Source organism: Equus quagga, chromosome 4, assembly GCF_021613505.1.
Source record: "Equus quagga isolate Etosha38 chromosome 4, UCLA_HA_Equagga_1.0, whole genome shotgun sequence".
NCBI classification, from domain to species: Eukaryota; Metazoa; Chordata; class Mammalia; order Perissodactyla; family Equidae; genus Equus; species Equus quagga.
In genome coordinates, this window is record NC_060270.1 from 105,252,917 (window position 1) to 105,276,144 (window position 23,228).

A 23,228-nucleotide genomic window follows, 5' to 3' on the forward strand; every position below is an offset into this window, starting at 1 on the left:
AACTGGGGAGAGCCTAGGATAAGGAAAGCAGTTCTCAATAGAAAATGGAGGAAGCCAATACTTGCCAGGCACTGATAGTATTTCACGTAATCCTAGGAAGAATTCAGTTAGAAAACATTTTTATAGATAAGAAAAATAATTCAACAACAGTTCATCGCCCAGAAACAAAAAGCTGATTGATGAAAAATTACTCAGGTTTAGGGATCTGGCAGGCAATTATGCTGGGAGGTCAAAAGGGTGAGGGAAATCTAGGGTCCTTGTAAGTATGAATGTGGTAGAAACGACTGATGCAGAATCCCAGTTAAACATGAGGAAAAACGCAGCAACTGGAAGACCAGTCACAAAGTAGACTTAACAAGGAAGATGAATAACAAATCCAATTAAGAAAGAGAAAGTGGGTAAGCTAGATGTCAAAAAGGTTGTGTCCAAAGAGGGAACACCTTAAGATCTCAGGAATGGAACAGGTTGGAAGTGATCAGTTACCATCCTGGTGGACAGGGGAAGTAGACTATGGATGTAGGTTCCCAGAGTTAAGGAAATGGAAGAAAAGTTAGCCCAGGGGAGCATGTGGAGAGGTCTAAAATAATTATGATGGGAGACAGGAGAGGACACCCTGATTCTAATACTGAGGTCATTAAGGTTAAAAAAAAAATCTAAAGAACTCAGAAGGCTGATAGCAGAGAAGACAGCAGTGTAAACAGATGACTGGTGTGTCCAAGAAGAAATTTTGAGGAGTACTGATAATGAAACCACTGTCACCTGTCAGCATCAAGAACTAGGACAGACATTGCCTTTTCTTTTTTTAAAGTATGTTCAATTCAGGGAAAATTAGATGAATTGCCTTTATTACCCCCAGCCATGTCCATTATTGTTACTATTTTAAAACTGGGGTAATGGTATTATTTCAGGGATTGAAGATGATGACTTACAAGATGCCTTCCTCACCGAACAGAGGAATAACCCATGTGATTACCTGCGTCTTAGGTCGAAAGCCCCCAAGGACGTTCAGAGGTTTCTCAACCTCACAAATATGCTTCAGTGTGTGATCTCCAAAACTACTTTCGATACATAATAAATGGAAAAACACGACTTACTTAAATTTGATGAGAATTTAATATACAATACTATGTATTGTTTGCTAATGTTGAGGTTTTCTATGTTCATGTTCTTGCAATAGTCTGTAAAGTTACAGATAACCTTGACAATAAATCTTAAGATTAAGGTTATCTTGAATGAGTTTCTTCTAGATAAAACCACATTGTAAGAATGCAATACCCAATATATTGCTTACTTATTCTTTTGTTCTTTACACACACACACACACACACTATACTAAGGTCAAAATAGCTTGAATTTCTACAACTTGACTCCTGATAACAAATGCGCAGTTGAAGGTGAAATGTGGAAAAGGACCAATACACAACTCCCGTAACTTTCCACTTCAAAATGAAATGGAAAATTATACTTGGCTCTATTCCATTTTTCCAATTTTTATGCAGTTATTAAAAATAGGCCTCCTAAATCACATCTTCACTTCTGAGTTAAAGTTTAATTTTACATTTCTATTAAATTTATCCACATTTAATAAATTAATTAAATCATTCAATGAAATTAAAAATCCTGCTAGTTTTACAGATGGATTTATCTCTTTTGATAAAAAATAGAGTATTACATTTTAAAAGTAGTTAGTAACTTCTGCAAAATCAAATTCAGAGAAGCAGCTTAAAAGAGAAAGAATAATTTGGAGAGGAAGGGAAAGGGTTCTTTTTATGGGTCATTGACTTGCTTTGTAAGTTTGTCTTACAAAAGCAATATAACTGATGACCATTTTTCTGGGAAAGGCTATTTTTAAAAAAATTTATTAAATGACTAAATATAAAATAGCTCTAAATTTCAAGAGTTACTTGACAGGGGTTGTGGAATTCATAGCATTGATATTAAAACATCATCAGAAAAATTTTAATACCTTTTAGCACTTTTTTTAAATAGATAACTAAACTAAGTGATAAATGACATATTTTGTCAAAGAAAAAAATCAAGAAGTATACAACAGAGGGTTTCAATGACAGAAGAAGAAAGAGAATTCCTGGTATTTCATGCGCTCCACCATACCTGCCATGAACGGTAGTAGATTTGATAACATCCCCAGGGAGAACCACTGAGAGTTCAACGTCTTTATCTACCATGTTTTCTTTCTGTTCCATGATAAAAGCAGAGGATTCTATAGAATCATCAACTGAAGAGGCATCAAGGTATTTGGTCTCAGCTGGAGGAAGTGGTGCCTTCGCTTTTGTTTTTTTCCTAAAATAAAAACAAAACATGAAAAATAAAACATATGTATTTTAAAAGTAAATTTTTACTATGAAAAAATTTCATAAAAACACAAAATGTGCATGTATACATGATTTTCACATCTAGACAAAAAAATGCACCAAAATCTTAACTGTTAGTTTACTAGGGATGATAGAATTAAGGATTTTCTTTTTGGCCTGTCTTAATCAGCAGTTTTGCTTGTTTGTTTTCAACAATATGCCTACATTACTTGGTAATAAAAAGAAACATGATAAAGAGATTTGATATTCGCAGCCATTAGGTTCAATTAATGCATGCTCACTATAGCAAAGCAAAAGTATAACATTTTCTTTGATGAGATAAATTATAAAAATCCTCCTTTGGGAGCCAGCCCCGTGGCCAAGTGGTTCAGTCTGCACACTTTGTTTGCGGTCCACCGGTTTGGATCCTGGGCACAGACCTACACACCATTTGTCAAGCCATGCTGTGGCAGCATCCCACATAGAAGAATTAGAATAACTTACAACCAGGATATGCAACTATGTACCACTGCTTTGGGGAGGGGAAAAAGAAAAAGAGGAAGACTGGCAACAGATGTTAGCTCAGGACCAATATTCCTCACCAAAGAGCGTACCTTTAAAAAAAAGAAATATCCTTCCTGTCAATATCTCATTCTCACACCTCGTTATAGCTCTTGTGCCTTTTATCTATTAATTTCTAATCTAGTGTGTTCTGCCTCTCTTCCAGATAAACCCTACATATCCTTCAAAGTCTAGCTGAAACCAATCTCTCCTTCCCACCCACCCCCTACACAGAGTCCCTCCCTATAGAGCACAGACAACAGATTCCATAAAGGAAATATTTTTTCCATTTTTTCCTGGGTGTCAGTTCCACCTCTTTGCCACCATTTATAACTCTCTGCAAGAAAGAAGCATGCTGTATTTCCCACTGAGCTTCACAATCAATGATGAACTGTGATTGGTTATTTAATAAATTATTTTTTCTGTTTCAATGAAAAATGTTACAAATAATTATTCTAATAAACACACTTCAGTGTCCCTTACTAGGACGATCCCTTAACTGATTTATAATAGAACTAGGTAGCAAACATTCTGAAAAAATTCACATGGGCCAATTCAATGATTTGATGGGTTGAAAAAGGAAACGAAAATAAATATAAAGTAACTACAAGTAATAACATACACATATTTTTTTGAAAGTCTTGCAAATTAGAACTTTTGAAAATGTTACCATTACAGGCCGATTGCTTTTGGAAGAATAAATACTACTGCTTTCTATTCAGAAAAACACAAATTTTGATTCTTCCCTCTCCCCATTTCCCAGGAAAAACAAAAACCAAACAAGATAAAAGGGCTTCTTTGTCGGTACACATGTAACATCCAGCCATTCAGTATGTTCAAAATTTACGGCCTCACAAATCTAAGCACATTTACACATTCAGCATCATGAAAAAATAGAAGCAAGTTTCCTACATTGTACATAAATTTTCTAAAATAATAGGGCTTTAATTTTTAGGAGTATAATTTCAGAGATATATTGCACTTCAGAAAAGATTTCTTTAACAATAGTGACAAAAATGAAGTTTTAAAAGTGTTACAATAAATATAACACGCTTATAAAATCTATATGAAGAAAACTTTATCCAATTTCACAACATTTTTAATCCACAGAAATTGACCACTCATGTATTCAAGAAACATTTATCCTGTAACAGACAATCATGTAGCAGATTCAGCTAAACACTGGGGATGTGAAGATGACAAGACCCAGTCGTCAGTTCCTACCCCTAAAGGGTTCATACCCCAAAAAGGACTGATAGATATACACAAAATTACAATAAAGTTTGATGATTGCTCTAATATAGGTCTGCAGACAGCACCACTAATGCTCATAGAAAGAGAAACTTTCTTAGGAATCCAGAAATGTTTTATAGATGAGAAACATGAGTTGGGTTTTGGAGAATGAATAGAAACTCAGGGAAAAAACAAGAAATAATTGATATTGCAGGCAGAGGAAAGCAAATGGAGCCATGAAACAAAGTGGCACTTTTTAGAATTGAACAGTTTGGTAAAATTCCACAGAGAACTCACAGGAGACAAGAAATCAGTGAATCAATTAAAAAGCTTTTATAAATAAGAGAATTTGGCAAGAATTGTATAAATAAGAGAATTGGCTTGGTACAAAGGTAACAAGCTAAAGTCAATAGTCTCTGTAAACATAAGCAAAAACTAGTCAGGAAGTATAATGAAAGAAAAAACTTCTTTTACAACAACAAAAATGAATTGTAAAAGTTGTTACAATAAATATAACAAGAACTTTGCAAAATCTATATGAAGGAAATCTTAAACACAAAATATTCAGCTGGAATCTCTCCCTTTGACTCCAAATTTGTAAATCCAATACCTACTTGACATCTGGACTCAGATCACTAACTGGAATCTACAACTTCATTTAACTTCCGATTCCTCTCCCCAGCTCCTCCAAACCAAATCTTTTCCTCTCCAAGTCTTCCCATCTCAGTAAATCACAATCCTTTCAGTTGCTTGGGCCCAAAATCCCCTCTCACACACACCCTCACGATACAACCATCAACAAATTCTGCCAGCTCTCTCTTCTACAAACAGACCCGGAATCCACCAACACCCTTGCTCACAAACACCTCTGTTCCAGCTGCTAACTGGTCTCCCTCCTGCCAACCTTGTCACGTTACATTCTATTCCCAACATGGCAGCTGGAGTGACCCTTCCAAAATGTAAGTTGGAGCACCACACTTCTTCTCCCACCTTCCAATGGCTTCTGGCCTCACCCAAAGTAACATGCACAGTCCTATGATCTGTCCTCTCCTACCTCCAGCCTCTCCAGTCTCCTCTCCCTGCCTTTCTCCCTAGGCTCACTGCATTCTAATCTTATGACTCGTGCCTCTTCCTTGAACACACTTAGAACAACCCTGACTCAGGACCCTCTACAGAGTTGGCTCAGGACCTTAAGATAACACCTCTATTTCTCTGCTTTACTTTTGCCTTAGGGCTTACCAGCCCTTAACACACTTGTTTATCATGTCTCCTTCCACTAAAGAGTAATTCATCCCACGAGAATAGAGACTTGTGTCCACTGCCATGTGTCACACATATTTGCAAATGCATAGAACCTCTGGAACAATGCCTGCTACATAGTAGGCACTCATATTTACTGAATGAATGAATTCGGTGAATACTTCCACAAAGATGAGTGTACAGTTGGGAAGGAGAAAAGTTCTTACCACGAAGGAGGAAAATGAAATTTTATATCAGATTATCTCTGTTGGATTTTGGAAATTGATTACATTTTATTTTTAAGGAGATGAGTACTGACAAATACACACTAGATTTATTGGCAAGGGTAACTGGGAACTTCAGGGCTTTAAAAGAGCTTCATGGAGAAGGCCAGAAGAGAGGCCCAGCTGCCACAGACAGGCAGGTGAAGCAGCAGGAAGAACTCGGTCCACAGAGGACCAGGCTTTCAGGAGAAGCAGCAGTGAAGAAGGTCTGATGGGCACCTCCAGCAGCCAGGGGGATCTTCCCCGCCCCTGCTTTCATGATTCCAGGCACCTTCCCATGGTCAAGTGGTGCTCATCATGATCTCCATTTGAATACCCTCCCCATCCTCTCTGCCTTTACACATGCTATCTATCCTTCAAGGTCCAGAGTGAGTCACAATTCCTTGGGACGTCTTCCCTGTCCACTGCACACTGCAATGAACTCCTCTGGCTCATAGTTTTAATGTTCTGTGTATTCTGTCTCATTTCCTAAGGTAGTTTGCGTCTGTGATGAAAACCTATCTCTAATTACTAAAGATAAGCCTACTTTAAAAAAAAAAAAAAAAAGGAAAGCAGAACAAAGCACTAATTGAAATATTATCTGCATAGAACTTCTATTAAGAACATCTTAATATTCCCCAGTATTACTTCAAATATAAAAGCATCTGTCATCTTTGGTCCTGAAAATTGGAAAGCACACGTGAATCAGACCAAGATCCTTCCACACTGAACTAGAAATCCAATAGGGAAGAAGCAATGTGTAAGTAATTAAATAAGGAATACAATTCAAAAAAGAAGTGTCATTAAACAGATGGGCAACCTTGAAAATTCAGAGCAATGAGCGCAAGCTGAAACTAGCTCTGTGGGGGTGGAGAAGCAGGTATCAAGGTGCACTTCAAAGGGAAGAGGCATGTGACTCAGTTCTCGAAAGGAAAGCAGAATTTAAACAGGTAGAGCCTGTAGGATCAGGTATATGTTGGTTCCCAATTGTGACCTGTTTACATTAAATTTAGGAATGTGTCTATCTGGTTAAAGTTTGCTTAGCACATAGTACAGTTTAGTACAAAGAATACAGGTAGAGGCCTGGATTGGGCCTGAATCCTAAGTAGCTTTAAGACTTTGTTAACTTATTTGACCTTTTACTCAGCAGCAAAATTTTTAAAATACCTTTTAGCTAGTCACATCTCTCCCAATATTCTTAATTTTTTGACTGAGACAGTTTGAAGCAATAACAAAATTAAATTAAATGTTACCAAAGTCAAAGATCTAGTGAAAATAATCAAAGGTTGTAACTAAAGTGTAGGAAATCCTGGGAAAGCGGAAAAAAAAAAAAGTTAACACATGAATCTGCAACAATAACTATAATTTAGTGCTTAAGAATACTAGCTTTCTTTAATATTTTAAAATCACCATAACTGCCATTGAAGGCCCCCACGACTTTTAAACAGGAATGTGCAGTTTTCTTACCCAAAGGATTTTCACATAAGCTCTTCATCACCAGTGGCCTAGTTTGACTATCAGTTTCTGCACCTTAGAGGGTGCTACTCTTAACAGTCAACAATAGCAAATTTCAACAAAGGTGGGTGGAAAGGAGGTTATACTGAAAAGATATTTGGGACAGAAAACTTGTCTAGGTCAGGGCAAAAATTCACTAATCAAGCCTTAAAAATCACAAGCCATAGTAAATTATGGCTTAAGTAAATTACTGCTTTATTCATGAAGATTATCTCAATATGATGATTGATTTTCATAGTGAAAATTAAGGTGAAATTTCATATTATGCAATAATATACTTAGAAAATATCAAAACAATCTTAACACAGAATTGGTATGCTGCTATTACTACTGATTAGTCTTTTTATCAATTGATTTATAAAGCACTTCAAAATCATGTGTCCATACTAATCATTATTCCATTTCCGTCAATATTAATATCCTTAAATAAATGAAAAGAGGGAATAAAAGAGAAAAACAACAAAAATCTACTCAAATACCTTTTCTTGGTTTGAAAAAAAACAAAGCTTTAAATTGTATACGAGATATACTTACATCCTTAATAAGCTACTCAAATCCAACAGAATCTCATGTGTTTGCAAAATCTATGCAGAATTCTTATAAATTCACTAAGAGAAGTACTATGCAAACTGGTTTTAATATTATAATGACCAAAAAGGAGTGTAATGGTCACCTTCTCTCAGTACCGATCATCCAATAGCAAATGCACTGTGACAAGCGTTGATGAGGAAGTCCTTCAAAATAACCGGCAATGTTCTGACGGTCCCTAAACTACACATTTCAACTAAAAAGTGGAGACCAGTTCCTCAAAACAATTTCTTGGTGTCTCTCTCTGGGCTTAATCAAATAGATTTTATTAAATAAAAATTTGTTCCAATGGTGGGCATAACATTGTGCTATGTGCTTGAGGAAATGCAATTAAGAACACCAAAAGGTCCTTTTTCCTGATGAACCTAATATCAGATCAGAGGGAATATATCAAAGTGGCTTTAAAAGATAAGCAATAATGAAAAGCAACAAGGAGAGACTCAAGGCGTTACATGACTCTTGACAGACACTTCTCATGTCAAGGTCACCAATCGCCTATGTGTGTCTAAATCTAATAGACAATTATCTGTCTCGTCTTGGTCACATTTAAGCAAGTTCCTAAGTTCCAATCAGGAACACATTCCACAGCTGCCCAAGCTCTCTGCTTGGCCTTCTCTTCCCTTGGCTTCTTTATGTGACAACATAATCTATAGCTTTCTTGCCTCTTCACTGACACTCCTCAGTCTCCAACGCCCTGATCTCCTTGCCTGATTTCTCAGCACCCCAGGGCTCTTTCTCTGTCCTTTCCTCTTCTCTTTCTACAACCCTCACTCCCCACCTGATTTCAACAAATCCCATAGATTTAAATACATCTACAAGTTGATGACTCTCAAATTCACATCTCCAATCCTGACCTGTTGATTGAGCTCTGATTTATATGCCCAGTAATCTCACGGCCATCTCCGTTTGGATGTCCCATAGGTATCTCACAACCAAAACTCTTGATCTCCTCTCCACCCCCAACCCCTATTCTCATCCAAACCTCCCCCAGTATTCCTCATCTCTGCAAAGGGCACCGCACTCACTGCCCTGTTAACTCAAGCAAGAATCCTAGGCATATTTTGATTATTCTCTGTCTCTATTTCCTATTTCCAATCCATGATCAGGCCCTGTGGACTCTTAACTCTAAAACATATCCTGAATCTGTGTACTTTTCACCGGCTCCTCTGCTACCAACCCCAGCAATTAAGCCATCATCTCTTGCTTGGACTGCTCCAATAGCCTCCTCACTGTCTCTCCTGTTTCTCCTCTCGTCCCTTAAAATCTATTCTTCTCTGCAGTAGTCAGAGAAATCTTTTAAATACGTAAATCAGATTACATGACACATCTGATTCTTCACTGGCCTCCCAGTACATTGAGAATAAAACCCAAATTCTTTTCCTTGGTTTACAAGGCCCCAGATGAGCTAGCCTGGTGGTTCTCAAAGTGTGATTTCAGAGCAGCAGCAGCACCTTGGAAGTTGTTAGAAATGCAAATTCTCAGGCCCTACCCCAGACCTATATAATCAGATACACTGGGTAGAGCCCGGCAATCCTCATTTCACAACCCTCCAAGTGATTCTGATGCATGCTAAAGTCTAAGAAACCACTGAGCTAGCCTCTGCCAACATCTGAGCTCCGCTCTTACCACTCTCAGTTTCAATTCCCTGTTTAATTCACACTGGCATCCTTTTCCTTCCTCAAATAGATCCAGCCCCCTCACAGCTGAAGGACTTTCACAGCTGTTCCCTCTGCCCAAAATGCTTTTAACCATTGAACTTCAAATTGCCTGCTCCTTGAGCTCATTCAGACTTCAGATCAAATATTTCCTCTTCATGGAGATATTCTCTAACCACTCAAAAGAGGTGCCAATGCCCATCCCTACCCATCTCTGCCCATTCTTCACATAACCCTGTTTTGTCCTCATCACATTTATCATTATCTGATATCATCCTGTTCATTTATTTATTTATTTGTTTATTATTTGAATTTAGCCTCTAGAATGAAAAATTCCATGAGAGTTGGGACCTGGTCTGTCTCATTCTCTGCTAGTACCTAGAACTTTGACACAAGATGGAGTGGGTGCTCTATAAGTGTTTGCTGATTTAAGTGAGGGAGGAAGAGAGGGAAAATTACATCAGTTCCATGAATTCATAGGAGAGTAAGAGCTTGGTGGGTTGCTGAGAGTCAAACTATTTTGTACCACAAGCTATTCTGTGACCCGTCAGACGTATAAGAACTCCACAGAGACTTACATAGGTAAAAGTATTTAATCCTCAGGAAGATATTAAATCCTCTACCTATTTGGGGAAAAAATAGGGCTCGGGATTAAATTGAAAGAGAATGAATTCTATAGTGGAAAGACACTTCCTTCATTTTGCCCAGATGTTCAATGACTTGGCTGAGGCCACGTAACCAATCTGTGGGTCAGAATTCAGATGTCCTGGCTGTAGCTTCCCTCGACCAGTGAGGATCATGATTAATACGAGGGGAGAATAACTTAATTCTGTGTTACCTTTTCACTTTAGGAATGGAACTCATCTTTCAGGTACATTTGGCATAATGTACCAAATGAAGAGGCAGTAGGTATCCTTCGCATCAAAGTACGTACTTATTAAATGCTAGTGCCTTCATGTTCCAAAAGTAAGTTCCAATGAGGACATAAAGGAAACATAAAATGGCTTTTTTCTTATGTTACTATCGTATTATCCACAACAGCTAACCCCTGAGTGTTGACCACGTGTTGGAAATCGTCCTAGGTGTTTCCCATCTACTAACTCCTCCTCACAGCGCTGTATGAGGTAAGTGCCACTATCTCCCCATTCCAGATGAGGCAGCTGGTGAGCAGAGAGGTTAAGTGCTGGAGTGGAGATTTCAATCCAAGTCGTGAGATTCTAAAGCCAGTGCTCTTAACTGCTACACTATATCGTCCCTTTGGGAACTGAAACGTTAAAACAAAATAAACTGACAACAACAAAAATGACTGAGCACAAGCCAAGTGCTAGAGGAGAAAAAATGAGAAGTTATTGAATATCTACTGCTAAGCACTGTGCAGGTGCCTTTTTTCTATTTAATCTCATGAGGCATTTGTCATTGCCATTTAGCTGGGGTTTACAGAGGTTAAGAAACTAGCCCCGAAGCACACAGAACATAGTACCAAATCCTCCTGATAACCTTGACAAGGATCATGTAAATAATTCCTGATGCTTAAATAGGAACACAGATGCCAGACGTAGAATGCCCCACTCACACCAACCAAGGCTGCTGCTTCTGCAGGTGGAGTTGTGGAAACAGTGTATTGGGAATCAAAAAGCATGGGAGTATCCTAAATGGCTACCTGTGTTACCTTAAGTTAATCACTTAATTTCTCTGGTCCTCCATTCCCTCATCTACAAAATACAGGTATTGGGCTAGATGATCTCAGGTCCCTCCCACCTCTAACATACAGAGATTTATGCATAATAATTTACTTAAAAACTGAAAATGGAAGCCTCAGTAAGGTATTTTAGGCCTGGGGGCCGGGCACAGTGGCTGAGCTAATTTACAATTACCATTTGCTTAAAAGAGGGATATGGACAGGACCCCCATTCCCAGGGAGCTCTTCCTATCCTGAGAACAACTCTGGTCCTGGTCAGGAAAGGATCTCTTGTGAGGCCTGCAGGAAATGGTTCCATTTCCAAGCAAAAAGCCTCTTGAAAAGCTTCTGGTTTCCATCTCCCACACTCAGTTCCTGTACATTTCAACACCCAGAATACAAGATCACTATCACAAGCCACTCGTCACGTCAGCTTTTTCGCCCCATTGCACCTCCACTCAAATCTGACCAAAAATCTAAAGCCACTATATCCTGTGTTTCCATCATCTTAGATTTCTTTCCTTCTCCCCAGGACACACACAAAAAGTGCACAGATTTCTGTTATTGTAATTTCCACTTTCCTGCTCCTTTCAAATTCCATTTTATTTCCCTCCTTTTACAGCCAAACTTCTAGAACTTTGCTGTCCAATATAGAAGCCATGTGGCTACTGAGCACTTGACACATGACTAGTGTGACTGAGGGACTACATTTTTAGCTTATTTAATTTTAATTTATATTTTAAAGCTGACACTTGATTCAGTTATTGGAAAATATTTAAGTATATTTGGAACAACTTAGGTGTGTAGATTATTTTCAGGTGTAAATGTTATGACATCAAAATATAGATCAAGTATACCCAATGGAAATATAGCATCTGAATTGAGATGTGCTACAAGTGCAAAATACATACTATTTCATAGACTTAGTACAAAAATATTAAATATCTATTAGCAATTTTTATATATTGATAACATATTGAAATATTTTTTGATATGCTGGGTTAAATGAAACATATTACTGTGGTTGGCAGCCTTTAAGATGACCCCCAATGACCCTGCTCTTCCTTGTGTAATCCCCTCCCCTTTAAGTGTGGGCTGGATTTAGTGATTTGTGTCCAGTGAACAGAATGCAGCAAAGGTAATGGGATGTCATTTCTGAAATTAGGTTACCAAGACTGTGGCATCCGTTTTGGGTACTCTTACTTCCTCTCTCTAAACAGAAGCCAGCTGCCAGGTTGTGAGCTGTCCCATGTCTCTGGCCAACAGCCAGGGAGGACTTGAGGCCTGCCTACAGCCACAAGAGTGAGCTTGGAATCAGATCCTACCCCAGGGGAGACTTGAGCCCTAGCCTATACCTTGATTGCAGCCTCGCCTCCCTAACCAGCAAGCTAGAGAACTACAGTTCTATATAAACCTTATACCTCAATTTCAGCTTCAGGTGATTTAACATACATGCTATGCTCTAAAGCACCCACTGCTCATGCCATTACCTGTACACAGAGGACATCTTTACAATCCACCAGTGAAAATCGTGTCTCTCTTTGCATCCTCATCTTTCAAGAACCTTTGTTGTTTTACCCACGAGTCCTTCTACTTTAAATTCTTTCAGTATTTTGTTTATATCTATAGGAGGACACGTGTTCAGAGCCTTTTGTTCAATAAGTAGCTATGATGATGTCCCACACCCATCACACTGTGGAGATGGAGTGGGGTAAATCCAAAGACAAGACATAGGTCTTCCCCTCAAGCACTTACGGTGTGGTAGAAAGAGCGAAGAAGTAGCCAGTATCAGTAGAACTGATACAATGCAGGAATAAAGCACCCCAGGCTACCTTGTGTCTTATAGCATAGTTTCTACTGTATACCACCTTATTTGCCAGATAAGGTAGCAGAAATCATGAATATAATTTTTTGTATTTTTGATTAATATCATCTTTTTCAGTGTTTGCTCAATTATTTCTTAAAGAATGAATCTACTTAACTATAGTTTTCATTATGTTCATTCACATTTTTGTAATCTCTCTCTCAAATCTTCCCCTTTTCCTGCTTTCGGGAACTTCACAGTTAAGTAAAGTGAGGGACAGGGACACAATAGAATCTCTTTGTAACACCAGGTCTTTGAGGATAAGTTAGCATGAGTAGATGAAGCTTATGTGGTGATTTAATTGTCATATAACCAGAAAGACATAACCTGCTCTATATTCTGACAAATAAAAATGGCAAGCAATAGGATATATTGGAGAATATGAGGAAGCCATTTGGTATAAACCTAATTCGGCCTGACCTTGTCTTTCCAAAAGGGCCTGACCTTGGCTGTTGAGCATGCATTGTATATCTGCTTTAGATATTCCCTATGGCAAGAACAAAGGCCCTTGAGATAAAGGTGCAACTTCCCTCCCCCTCCCAACCGTTGGCATCTCCTTAAGGATTAAGCATCTTTCCTTAGGCTAGAAACTGATTGCTGCACTCACCTGTGACCACCCAGCTGGAGACAATAGATTTGCCTCCTGCTACGCCCTCTGAGATAGCGGACCCACTACCAGCTGTGTTCATCAAGTGCTGTGCCGACAGGGCGATCTTGTGACTATTGTGGGAGGGACATTTCAATCATATGTGAAACGTCCTGCTTGGGGGTATATAACCACTCTGTGCACCTCACTTCTTTGGTGCCCTTTCTTCCTTCAGGAAGAAAAGCCCCGGGCCATGGTCCTCAGATTTCAGCTCAGAATAAACTCACCCAAATTTTCATTTATAGATCGGATATGGATTATTTTTGTCGACAATTCTAATTCATGCAATAAATGTGTCATGTAATAAAGACAGGACTCTTTAAACTTAGGTATTGACTCAAAAGCTGATATTTCTTAAATCAAATTAGACAGTTCAGCTGCTGCTTAAATACACTGTCCCCTTAAATCATATAAACAAATTGACAATACTTATTATTCTGTTACACTTACATATATACATATATATAAATCACTACAAGTGCAAAATACATCTCAAATACATCTTATAAATAGTTCCGACTCATGCTTAATTATAATTTCCTTTCTTTAATAGACACACACAGTATAACCTTCCAGTGACAACATTAAGACATGGCAGAAAGGTACACAGTGATAGAAAAAAGGTATACGTTTACAAGTAAAAATGAAAAAAACTACATATTAATCACCAAGTGTTACCGATAGTTTAAGATTTCAAAATATCAGAGATCTTGGTTTGTACCTGGATCTGCGCTTATTAGTTATTACGTCATTTAATCTCTCTGAAAAGATTTCTCCAACTGCAAAACTGGATAATATATCCTGCCTCACAGGCTGCTGAGGGGGTTAAATGGGTAACGTATATTCATTGTCTAGCCCACTGGTTCTCAAACTTGGGTATACCATGGATTCGCCTGAGGAGTTTTAGAAAATGCTAAAGCCTAGGTCCCACTCCCAGAAATTCTAATTAAATTGGCTGTGGGAATTTTTTAAATTTCCCCAAGTGATTCTAAAGTGCAGCCAAGTTGGAGAACCACAGGTCTAGCATAATGCGTGACACACGGTGATACTCAATTAGAGTTAATAATACACCTTGATAAGAACTGTGTAAACTCTGAAACACTGCCTGCAGGTTGCTCTCTAGGGTCAATCAAGTTCATGTAAATTCAGGAAGGTCTCAGAATCAGTGAATATAACAAATCTTAAAAGTTGTGCAAAAGTTTAGTAATAACTTTTTCAAATTCAAACCCCCATTATATTTTTGGTTCCTTTTATCAAAGAAGGAAATTCCTTACGAAAAGAAGGAAAACATAAATTTCCCTTGATATTTTTCACTGAGGCATAATTTATATACAGGAAATTTATAAATATTAGTGAATACATTTTAACATATATATACACACTCAAGGAACCATCACAGGGACTAAGATATAGAGTAGGATAATGTATTGATAAATTAAAAAGTAAAGATTAAATTTCTCATATCTGTCCCATAAATGTCACCACAATTTCGGTTTGTCTCGGGGCTTTCCTAAATATCTTATGGGGATGTTTATTTTATGCAGAGTTAAGAAAGTCAAACATCAACAAGAAGACAGTGAAGAAAGCCTCTGGTAGAAATGGGCATATCAAAGGAGGAGATAAAAAAATTAATCAAAACAAATGAGCAAAGTGGAAAAAAACAGACTTGAAAGCAATATAAACAATGAGTCACAAGACAGTCAACAGCATTTACTGGGCACCCACTGCATGCTCAGTGCTATAGAAAAAAACTGGGTAGATTAAAGACATACTATATGAGTGCTCAGATACCAGTAGCTTCAAAATGAAATGAGTCAACCCAAACAATTTCAAAGATACTCTAAATGGACCCTATAAAAAAATTCTAAACTAACTGAATGCTTATCTAGTTCCAGGAACTGTGCAAATGTTTTACGTTGGTAATCCCTTGATAAATACTGTTCTTTTTAAAAAATATATTTCGGTACCTTAATAAATTCATAAACATTGATAGAAATTAGCAAATAATTTCTCTCAAAAATAAATTGAAGCTCCAAAACTGTGACCCAGTGCTCGCTTGCTGTTCCACTCTCTCTATGCACAGATTTCTGTCCAGTGAGCAATAAACATCAGTAGCAATGGGCTCACCATCATCCACTGAAAGCTTCCTTTTCACTTTGTATGTGTTGCCTTGCAGGCAATGCATGTGGGAGAGTCAGCGCAGTTTATGAGAATTAGCCTGAAAAGGTAATAAAGAATGTGATTGACACTACAATTTAAAAATTAAAAAACGATTAGCAAAAACATGGGGAGAGAAAACTGTGCAAAACTGCTTGAGGCTTTTTCCCTTGCCACAGAAATATTAAGTATAAAAAGCCTTGTTAGAAAGAGATATTTCTACTTTCAAAAAAGGTTAAAGACTTACAAAAATTCAAAGAAAAAATTACTGATTAAATTTAAGATGAAAAATTATCCATGGGATTGTTTTATCTTATAAATGTAAAGAAAGAAATGTTCACCCCTAAAATTAGGAAGTTAAAAAGTTCCTGGTTGCAACCAAGATGGCCTTCAGTAGGTGAATGGACAAATAAACTATGGTACATCCAGACAATTGAATATTATTCATTGCTAAAAAGAAATGAGCTATCAAGGCATGAAAATAATGGAAGAACCTTAAATAGAAATTACTAAGTGCAGGAAGCCAGTCGAAAAGGCTTCATATTGTATGGTTCCAACTATATGACATCCTGGAAAAGGCAAAACTATGGAGACAATAAAAAGAGCAGTAGTACCAGGAGTTGCAAGGGTTGGGAAAGGAATGAATAGGTTGAGCACAGAGGACTTTTAGAACAGTGAAAATATTAAATGATATTATAATGATGAATACATGTCATTATACATTTGTCCAAACTATAAAATGTATACCATCAAGAGTGATCCCTAATTTGGACTCTGGATGATTATGATGTGTCAGTGTAGGTTCATCAGTTACAATAAATGTACACTCTGGTGGGGGATAATGATAATGGGGGAGGCTGTGCATGTGTGCCTGCAGAGGGTGTATGGGAAATCTCTGTACCTCCTGCTCAATTTTCCTGTGAACCTAAAACTGCTCTAAAAAATTGTCTTTCAAAACAAATGCTCTTAGTTGGAATGTTTTCCCAATTTTCAAAAGCATGCTAGATTAGGAACTAAAAATCACTGAATGTGGATACTATACTTATTAAAGTATATGCACATATTCATATCAAGTAGTGGGTATGTATATGCCAGCCAAGCAAGCACACTGGTAGGTTAACGAACCATAAAATGAAAGCAAAAGTTGCTTTCGAGTCACAGTCTCAATAATCTACTCTCAAATATATACTTTGGTAAATATTAAACAGGATTTAGTCATTAGTCTCTTAAAGTTTTAAATCTGTTTTGGGGAGTGGTGTGTGTTGGAGGAAACCATATTCAAGATGAAAATTCACTGCATACTGATAAAGAAAAGTCCTTCTAATTTTCCTAGCTGCAAATTTTGTTAAATACTGGTGAGAAGAACTACTTGAAGATAGTGTCTCAAAGTTCAGAAATATTAAAATTTAAAGTAGTACCTTATACAAAAATTAACCTAAAGTTGATCTAAATGTAAAACATAAACTTACAAAATGTTTATACCAAAAAATGGGAAAATCTTTGGGACCAAGCCTTAGGCAAAAGATTCTTAGACATGATACTAAGGACACAATCCATAAAAGAATTTTAAAAATATCGATAAACTGGCCTTCATCAAAAATTAAAAATTTTGTCTCTGTGAAAGGCCCTGCTAAATAGGTGAAAAGATAAGCCACAGACAGGGAGAAAATATTTGTAAGTCACATGTCCAACAAAAAAGATTTATATGCAGAATATATAGGAGCCCTCTAAACTCAACAGTAAGAAAACAAAGAATTCAAATATAAAATGGGCCAAAGGTTTGAACATTCTACTAAAGAGGATATAAGAATGGCAAATAGGCACATGAAAAGACGTTCAACATCATTACTCATTAAGGAAATGCAAATTAAAGCTTTGGGGAGATACCACTATACACCTAAATCAAAAACTACTTGATAATATCAAGTGCAGACAAGAAAGTGGAGAAACTGGATCTTTCATATGTGGCTTGTATCATGTGAATGCAAACTGGTACAGCCTCTTTGGGAAACAGTTTGCCAGTATAACATGAAGCTAAACATCCACATACTATATGACCCAGTAATTTACTCCTGAGTATTTACACGAGAGAAATGAAAACATATATTTACACAAAATCTGTACAGGCATGTTTATGGCAGCTCTCTTCATAACCCCCAGCTGGAAACAACTCCAAAGTGCTTCAGTGGGAGAATGAATAAACACACTGCGGTGCATCCACACAATGGAGTATTACTCAGCAAAAAAAGCAGTAAAGTCTTGATACACTTAACAGCTTGGGTAATCTCAAGAGCATTATGCTGAGTGAAAGAAGCCAGTCTCAAAGGGTTACATACTGCGTGGTTCTATTTATATGAGTCCCAAAGTGAAAGCAGATCACTAGCTGCCAAAGGTTGGAAGCAGGGTGTGACTGTTAAGGGGAAACACAAGGGAGTTTCTTTGTGATGATGCAACAGCTTTGTATTCTGGTTATGGTGATGCCACAAGAATCTGCACATGCAGTAAACTTTCTTAGAATCATAAATCAAAATAAATAATAATAGTAATAATAATAAGGAATGCGCGTAAAACCTGATGAAATCCAAGTAAGGTCTGTACCTGCGTTAATAGTATTGTACCAACATCACTTCCCTGGTTTTCACAATGTACTATGGTTTGTAAGATATTATTATTGGGGGAAGCTTGGAGAAAGGACACAGGGAAACTCTCTGCACTAATTTTTCAACTTCTTCCAAATCAAACTATTTAAAAATTTTTTAAAAAACTACAAAAAATATATCTAAGGTAGTGATTCTCAAAATTCAATGGACATTAGAATCACCTATGGAAATTATTTCTGATACAGATTTGCCTGGGTGGCCCCACACTGTATCTATTTAAGTAGAGTCTGCATATGGGGCCCAAGTGATATATACTCATGATCCAGAATATTACTGTTTGAGAAGCAAGGAACTAAAAAAAAAAGGCAAAAGTATCAGAAAGAAAAATAATGATCCGCATCAATATGTATTGTTCTATTTAGCGGCTAAGCAACAAAGAAGTCCTACCTCAAAATCTTCATAGACTGTATAACTGGGCCAAGAGGCTCTCATTTATAGATACAGTGCAAGACAGGCAAATTAAATTAATTCTTGATCTATTTAAAAAACATAAATACTGTTACTCATAATAGAAATCTGATATAGCAACACAGAATCGAAAATGCTAATGTAAGAAAAAAACCAATGCTATTAAAACAAACACGGGTAGGGAAAACAGATCCTCAATAAGAAACAAGGGTCACATTTTTAAAGTCTATTAAAGGTACTTACCTGCTTTCTGCGTAAAATAATGACTGTTGCCAAATCACGTGCACATCTATAAGATCAAGGCATTTAATTTAAAAGATTCTTTTTGTTAGGGAAAAAAAAAAACATTAAAAGATCAACCCACATATATTATAATATAGTAAGAGTTAAAACCCAAAAAGTAGGCTTCAATTAATCCTTCGATTAACCTTCGATTATTCCCTCCCAGGAGGCTGTTCACAGGAATGGGTAAGAGCCCATGTTTTCAAGCCCCAGATCCACGGTTTTCACATTGACATCAGATGTCTCTACGCCAAGCACCTACTAGGCCCCTTTTACCTTTCCTCAGGGAGGAATGAATCACAGTTTCCTACTGTCTCCTATCCATCCTATTACCAGAAGAAATGTAGCAATGTAACAGAGAATAAGTCAAAGTCTTAGAACACCATTTCTGAAATGCCGCTAATCTCTACCTTAAACAGTTACCACAAGCTCTTAAATACTAGCTCATTTGCTCTCAGCCATGTGGAAAAATAAATTCTTTTGGATGAAAAATTACAGTCATTTTCTGATTATGCTCAAATATTTCAGCTGTTTACTATGGCTTCAAGGAAATCTTCAGTCTTTGGCTTAATCCCTCCCTATAGGCCTATGTAATCTGACCACGCTCCTTGTTCACAGGTGACAGTGCCAACCACCGAGCCAGTAAAAAGTGAGCATCACTGGGCAAAACAAAAGCCAACTGAGCACGTGTGTTTGAAGAAGGAAACCTCTATGACAACTCAAAAAGTACTTTCAATATAAGGTTGGCCAGTGGTGCCATCTCCTCTACCACAGATGAAACACAATCTAATATACAGTGTCCCGAACAAACCAGGAAGGGCAGTGGGGCACTAAGAAAAAAGCACTGCATTATGAGATGGTAAACTTCAATTCTAGTATCCATCTAACACATACTGAGTCCGACTCGTTAAGTGATGTTAAATGCGCATCTATTATATGAGAAGAAACTAGCTAGCTTGGTACACATATCTGGTCATTTTAAACTGTCTACATTTTTGGAGATGGCATAAAGCAGGGGTCAGATCTATGGCCTGCAGGCCAAGTTCAGCCCATCACTCACTTTTTAAATAAAATTGTATTGGAACACAGGCACACTACTTGTTCACCTATTGTCCATGGCCGCTTTCACGTGGCAACAGCAGAGTTGAGGAATTGTGCTGGAGATCCGTAGGGTCTGCAAAGTCTAAAATATTTACTATCTAGCCCTTTATAGGAAAAGCTTGCTGGTCCCTGGTATAAAGGGTAACATCTCTGATAACAAAGTTATTATACAATTTAAAAATCCTCGATTTTACAAAAAGACACTTCTCATCTATGAGATTAAAAGAAAAAAGGCATTTGACAACATACTCTATTGGTGAGATTGGGAAAACAAGCACTCTCATACACTGATGGTGGGAGAGCTAAAGGTAGAAATTTTGCCTATGGAGAAAAATTTGGCCATATCTAACAAAATCAAATATGAGGTTATCCTTTGACCCAGTAATACTACTACTAGGAAGCTATCCCAAAGAACACCAGCTAACCTATTAAATGAACCACATGTAAGGTTACTCCTTGCAGCATTATTTTTAAGAATCAAGATTTTTGCATGAGAAGAGATAAATGTATACGATCAAAGTTCAATACAAACCCTGTAATCTTAAATTTGATTAAAATTATTAGTATGGAAATGATTTTCTTCTTTCAAAAATATACATTATCCAATTGTCCACTGAAAGTAATCATTCATTAACAATGAGCATGTACAGATGGTCTGTAAATATATTTTCCACCAAAGGAACGAGGGTTCCCTGGAAAAATGGCTGACTCCAAGTGTGGGCCAGGAAGCATAAAAGACCTTTTTGGCAAACAAGATGTTCTAGGTCAGAGAAGGTATCCCAGACTAGTGAGGTCATGTCAAAAGGACTTGCAGGGTGGGGGTGGGGGTGGGGGCACAATTGGAAGGGGCTCTCATTGACCTAATATGGGACCAGTTGAACATCAAAAAATGACTACATTGAAACACATAAAACTTATAAAAATCTTTGTCTTCTTAATAATAATAAACTAAACAGTTACCACTGAAGTTTGCTAGGTACACTTAGTACTCTGAAAATGTAGGGAAAGAATCAAGTATTTATGCTGCCTGAAATACAGTTCATTGATAAACAAAATATTTGATGAGCAAAGATTTTTTTAAAGAATTCCAGCTAATAAACTGCATAAGGAATAAAAGAATTAAATAATTATTGGTTTCAACCCTTAGTCAAAAATGGCTTTAAGCAACCATTCATCAATGGACTTTAAGTTGATGGAGAATGTCATCAGATGGACACCCCCTGAACCCATGTTTCAAATTTAACATCACTAAATATTGGACAGACATCATGTGCTTCATGATGTGGTGCAACGACAAATACACAGTATCACTTATGAAGTGCTCTTGCCTAAACAAATTTAATCTGATTCAACTACGATAAATTGAAAAACAATATAAACACCACCACACGAAAGTAATCGGCAAAATCCAGAATGTGGATAGTCTACAGGACTAATAACCTAGTTTCTCTAACAAATCAATGATGTGGGAAAAATAGGGGGCATGAACTGATAAAGAATGAGAGATTTAAGTTACATAACCATCAAAGAGATGTGTGAAACTCATAAACGGAAGATAAAAATACAAAATAAACACATAGATACAGAGATTAGATTGGCGATCACCAGAGGGGAAGGGGGAGGGGAAGGCAAAAGGGGTGACTGGGCACAAAAAATAGATAAATAAATAAATATTGATCTCCTAAATGAAGGTCACTTCTGTCTTTTTATATGTAAAATGAAAAGCTGTGCAAAAAAAAATTGTGTAGTTTCTTCCACTCTAACATTCCTACTAAGTGCTTTAAATAAGGAAAGATCATCATTTTTCTTTCTAATATCTTTGCCCTAACCCATCTTCAGCCCTAAACCACTAATCTACTATCTGTCTCCATATAGCTGCCTTTTTGGACATTTCATATAAATGGAATCATACAATATGTGTCCTTTTGTGCCTGGCTTCTTTCACTGACCATAATGCTTTTGAGGTTTAGCCATGATGTAGCATGTATCTGTACTTGGTTACTTTTCATTACCCAGTGGTATTCCACTGTATGACTATACCACATTTTATGTATCCACTCACCAGTTGATAGACATTTCAGTTGTTTCCACTTTCTGGCAATTGTGAATAAAGCTGCTGTGAATGTTCACGTGCAAGTCTTTGTACACACCCCTTTCGGTATGTCACTCTTGTTAAGATTTCACAACAAAATTAACAGAGCATGTTCCTAGTACTTAGTGTAATTTTCCCCACTTTCCTCTAGATACACGGGAATAGTTCAAAGCCATGATTTCCCAAAGTTATTTGAAGTTACTGGCATTTAAAATTACAACATATTCAGTAAAAACCAATAGATATTTAACAATTATAAAACACACTTAGACTATACAAAACACAGCCTCAGACACAAATTGATTATCCAGGAAACATTTTGATTATGATTAAAATAGCTCCAAAACCATAAGATTTTGCTTTTCCATTGAACAATTCTTCTTTCAACTACAGATTAATGGGTCAGTATAAATATCAAATATACTATATATAATGAATACTATAATTAAACACATTTGTTTTAAGAAAAGTTACAAAGCAGCAATCATTGAATAGACTAACATATCGAACAAAGAAAGAGGTAGTTGGTAAAATGAAAAACTACATTTAACTTATGCACTGGTTTCACTGCTTACACCCAGAAAAGATAGGATTTCTCCATAAGTGTTGCTTATGCAACAATGTGTAGTTCAAAATTGTACTTATTTTTTGCTCAGGAAGATTTGCCCTGCACTAACGTTTGTTCCCAATCTTCCTCTGTTTGCTTGAAGGAGAGTCCCCCTAAGCTAACATCTGTGCCAGTCTTCCTCTATTTTGTACATGGGTTGCTGCCACAGCATGGCTGCTGATGAGTGGTGTAGGTCCATGCCCAGGAACTGAACCTGGGCCACCAAAGGCAAGCATGCCAAACTTAACCACTAGGCCACAGGGCCAGCCCTCAAAATTGTACTTTTAAACTCGCACATAAAACTGCATCAATGCTTTTACTATTTTTCTTACATATTTAAATAAATTCATTTTGGGGAAAAAGAATT

The 23,228-nt window shown here is 37.1% G+C and overlaps 1 protein-coding gene across 4 annotated transcripts in view; it reads right to left on the minus strand.

Moving 5' to 3' along the window:
- The window catches only part of COBLL1 (cordon-bleu WH2 repeat protein like 1), a 161,437-nt gene that overhangs the window by 66,117 nt on the left and 72,092 nt on the right, over window positions 1–23,228 (minus strand). For all 4 annotated transcript variants that reach the window (XM_046658149.1, XM_046658151.1, XM_046658150.1 and 1 more), the window contains exon 4: window positions 2,113–2,301. In XM_046658149.1, coding sequence (XP_046514105.1) covers window positions 2,113–2,301 — 189 coding nt within the window. The remainder of the gene's footprint in view (window positions 1–2,112; window positions 2,302–23,228) is intronic.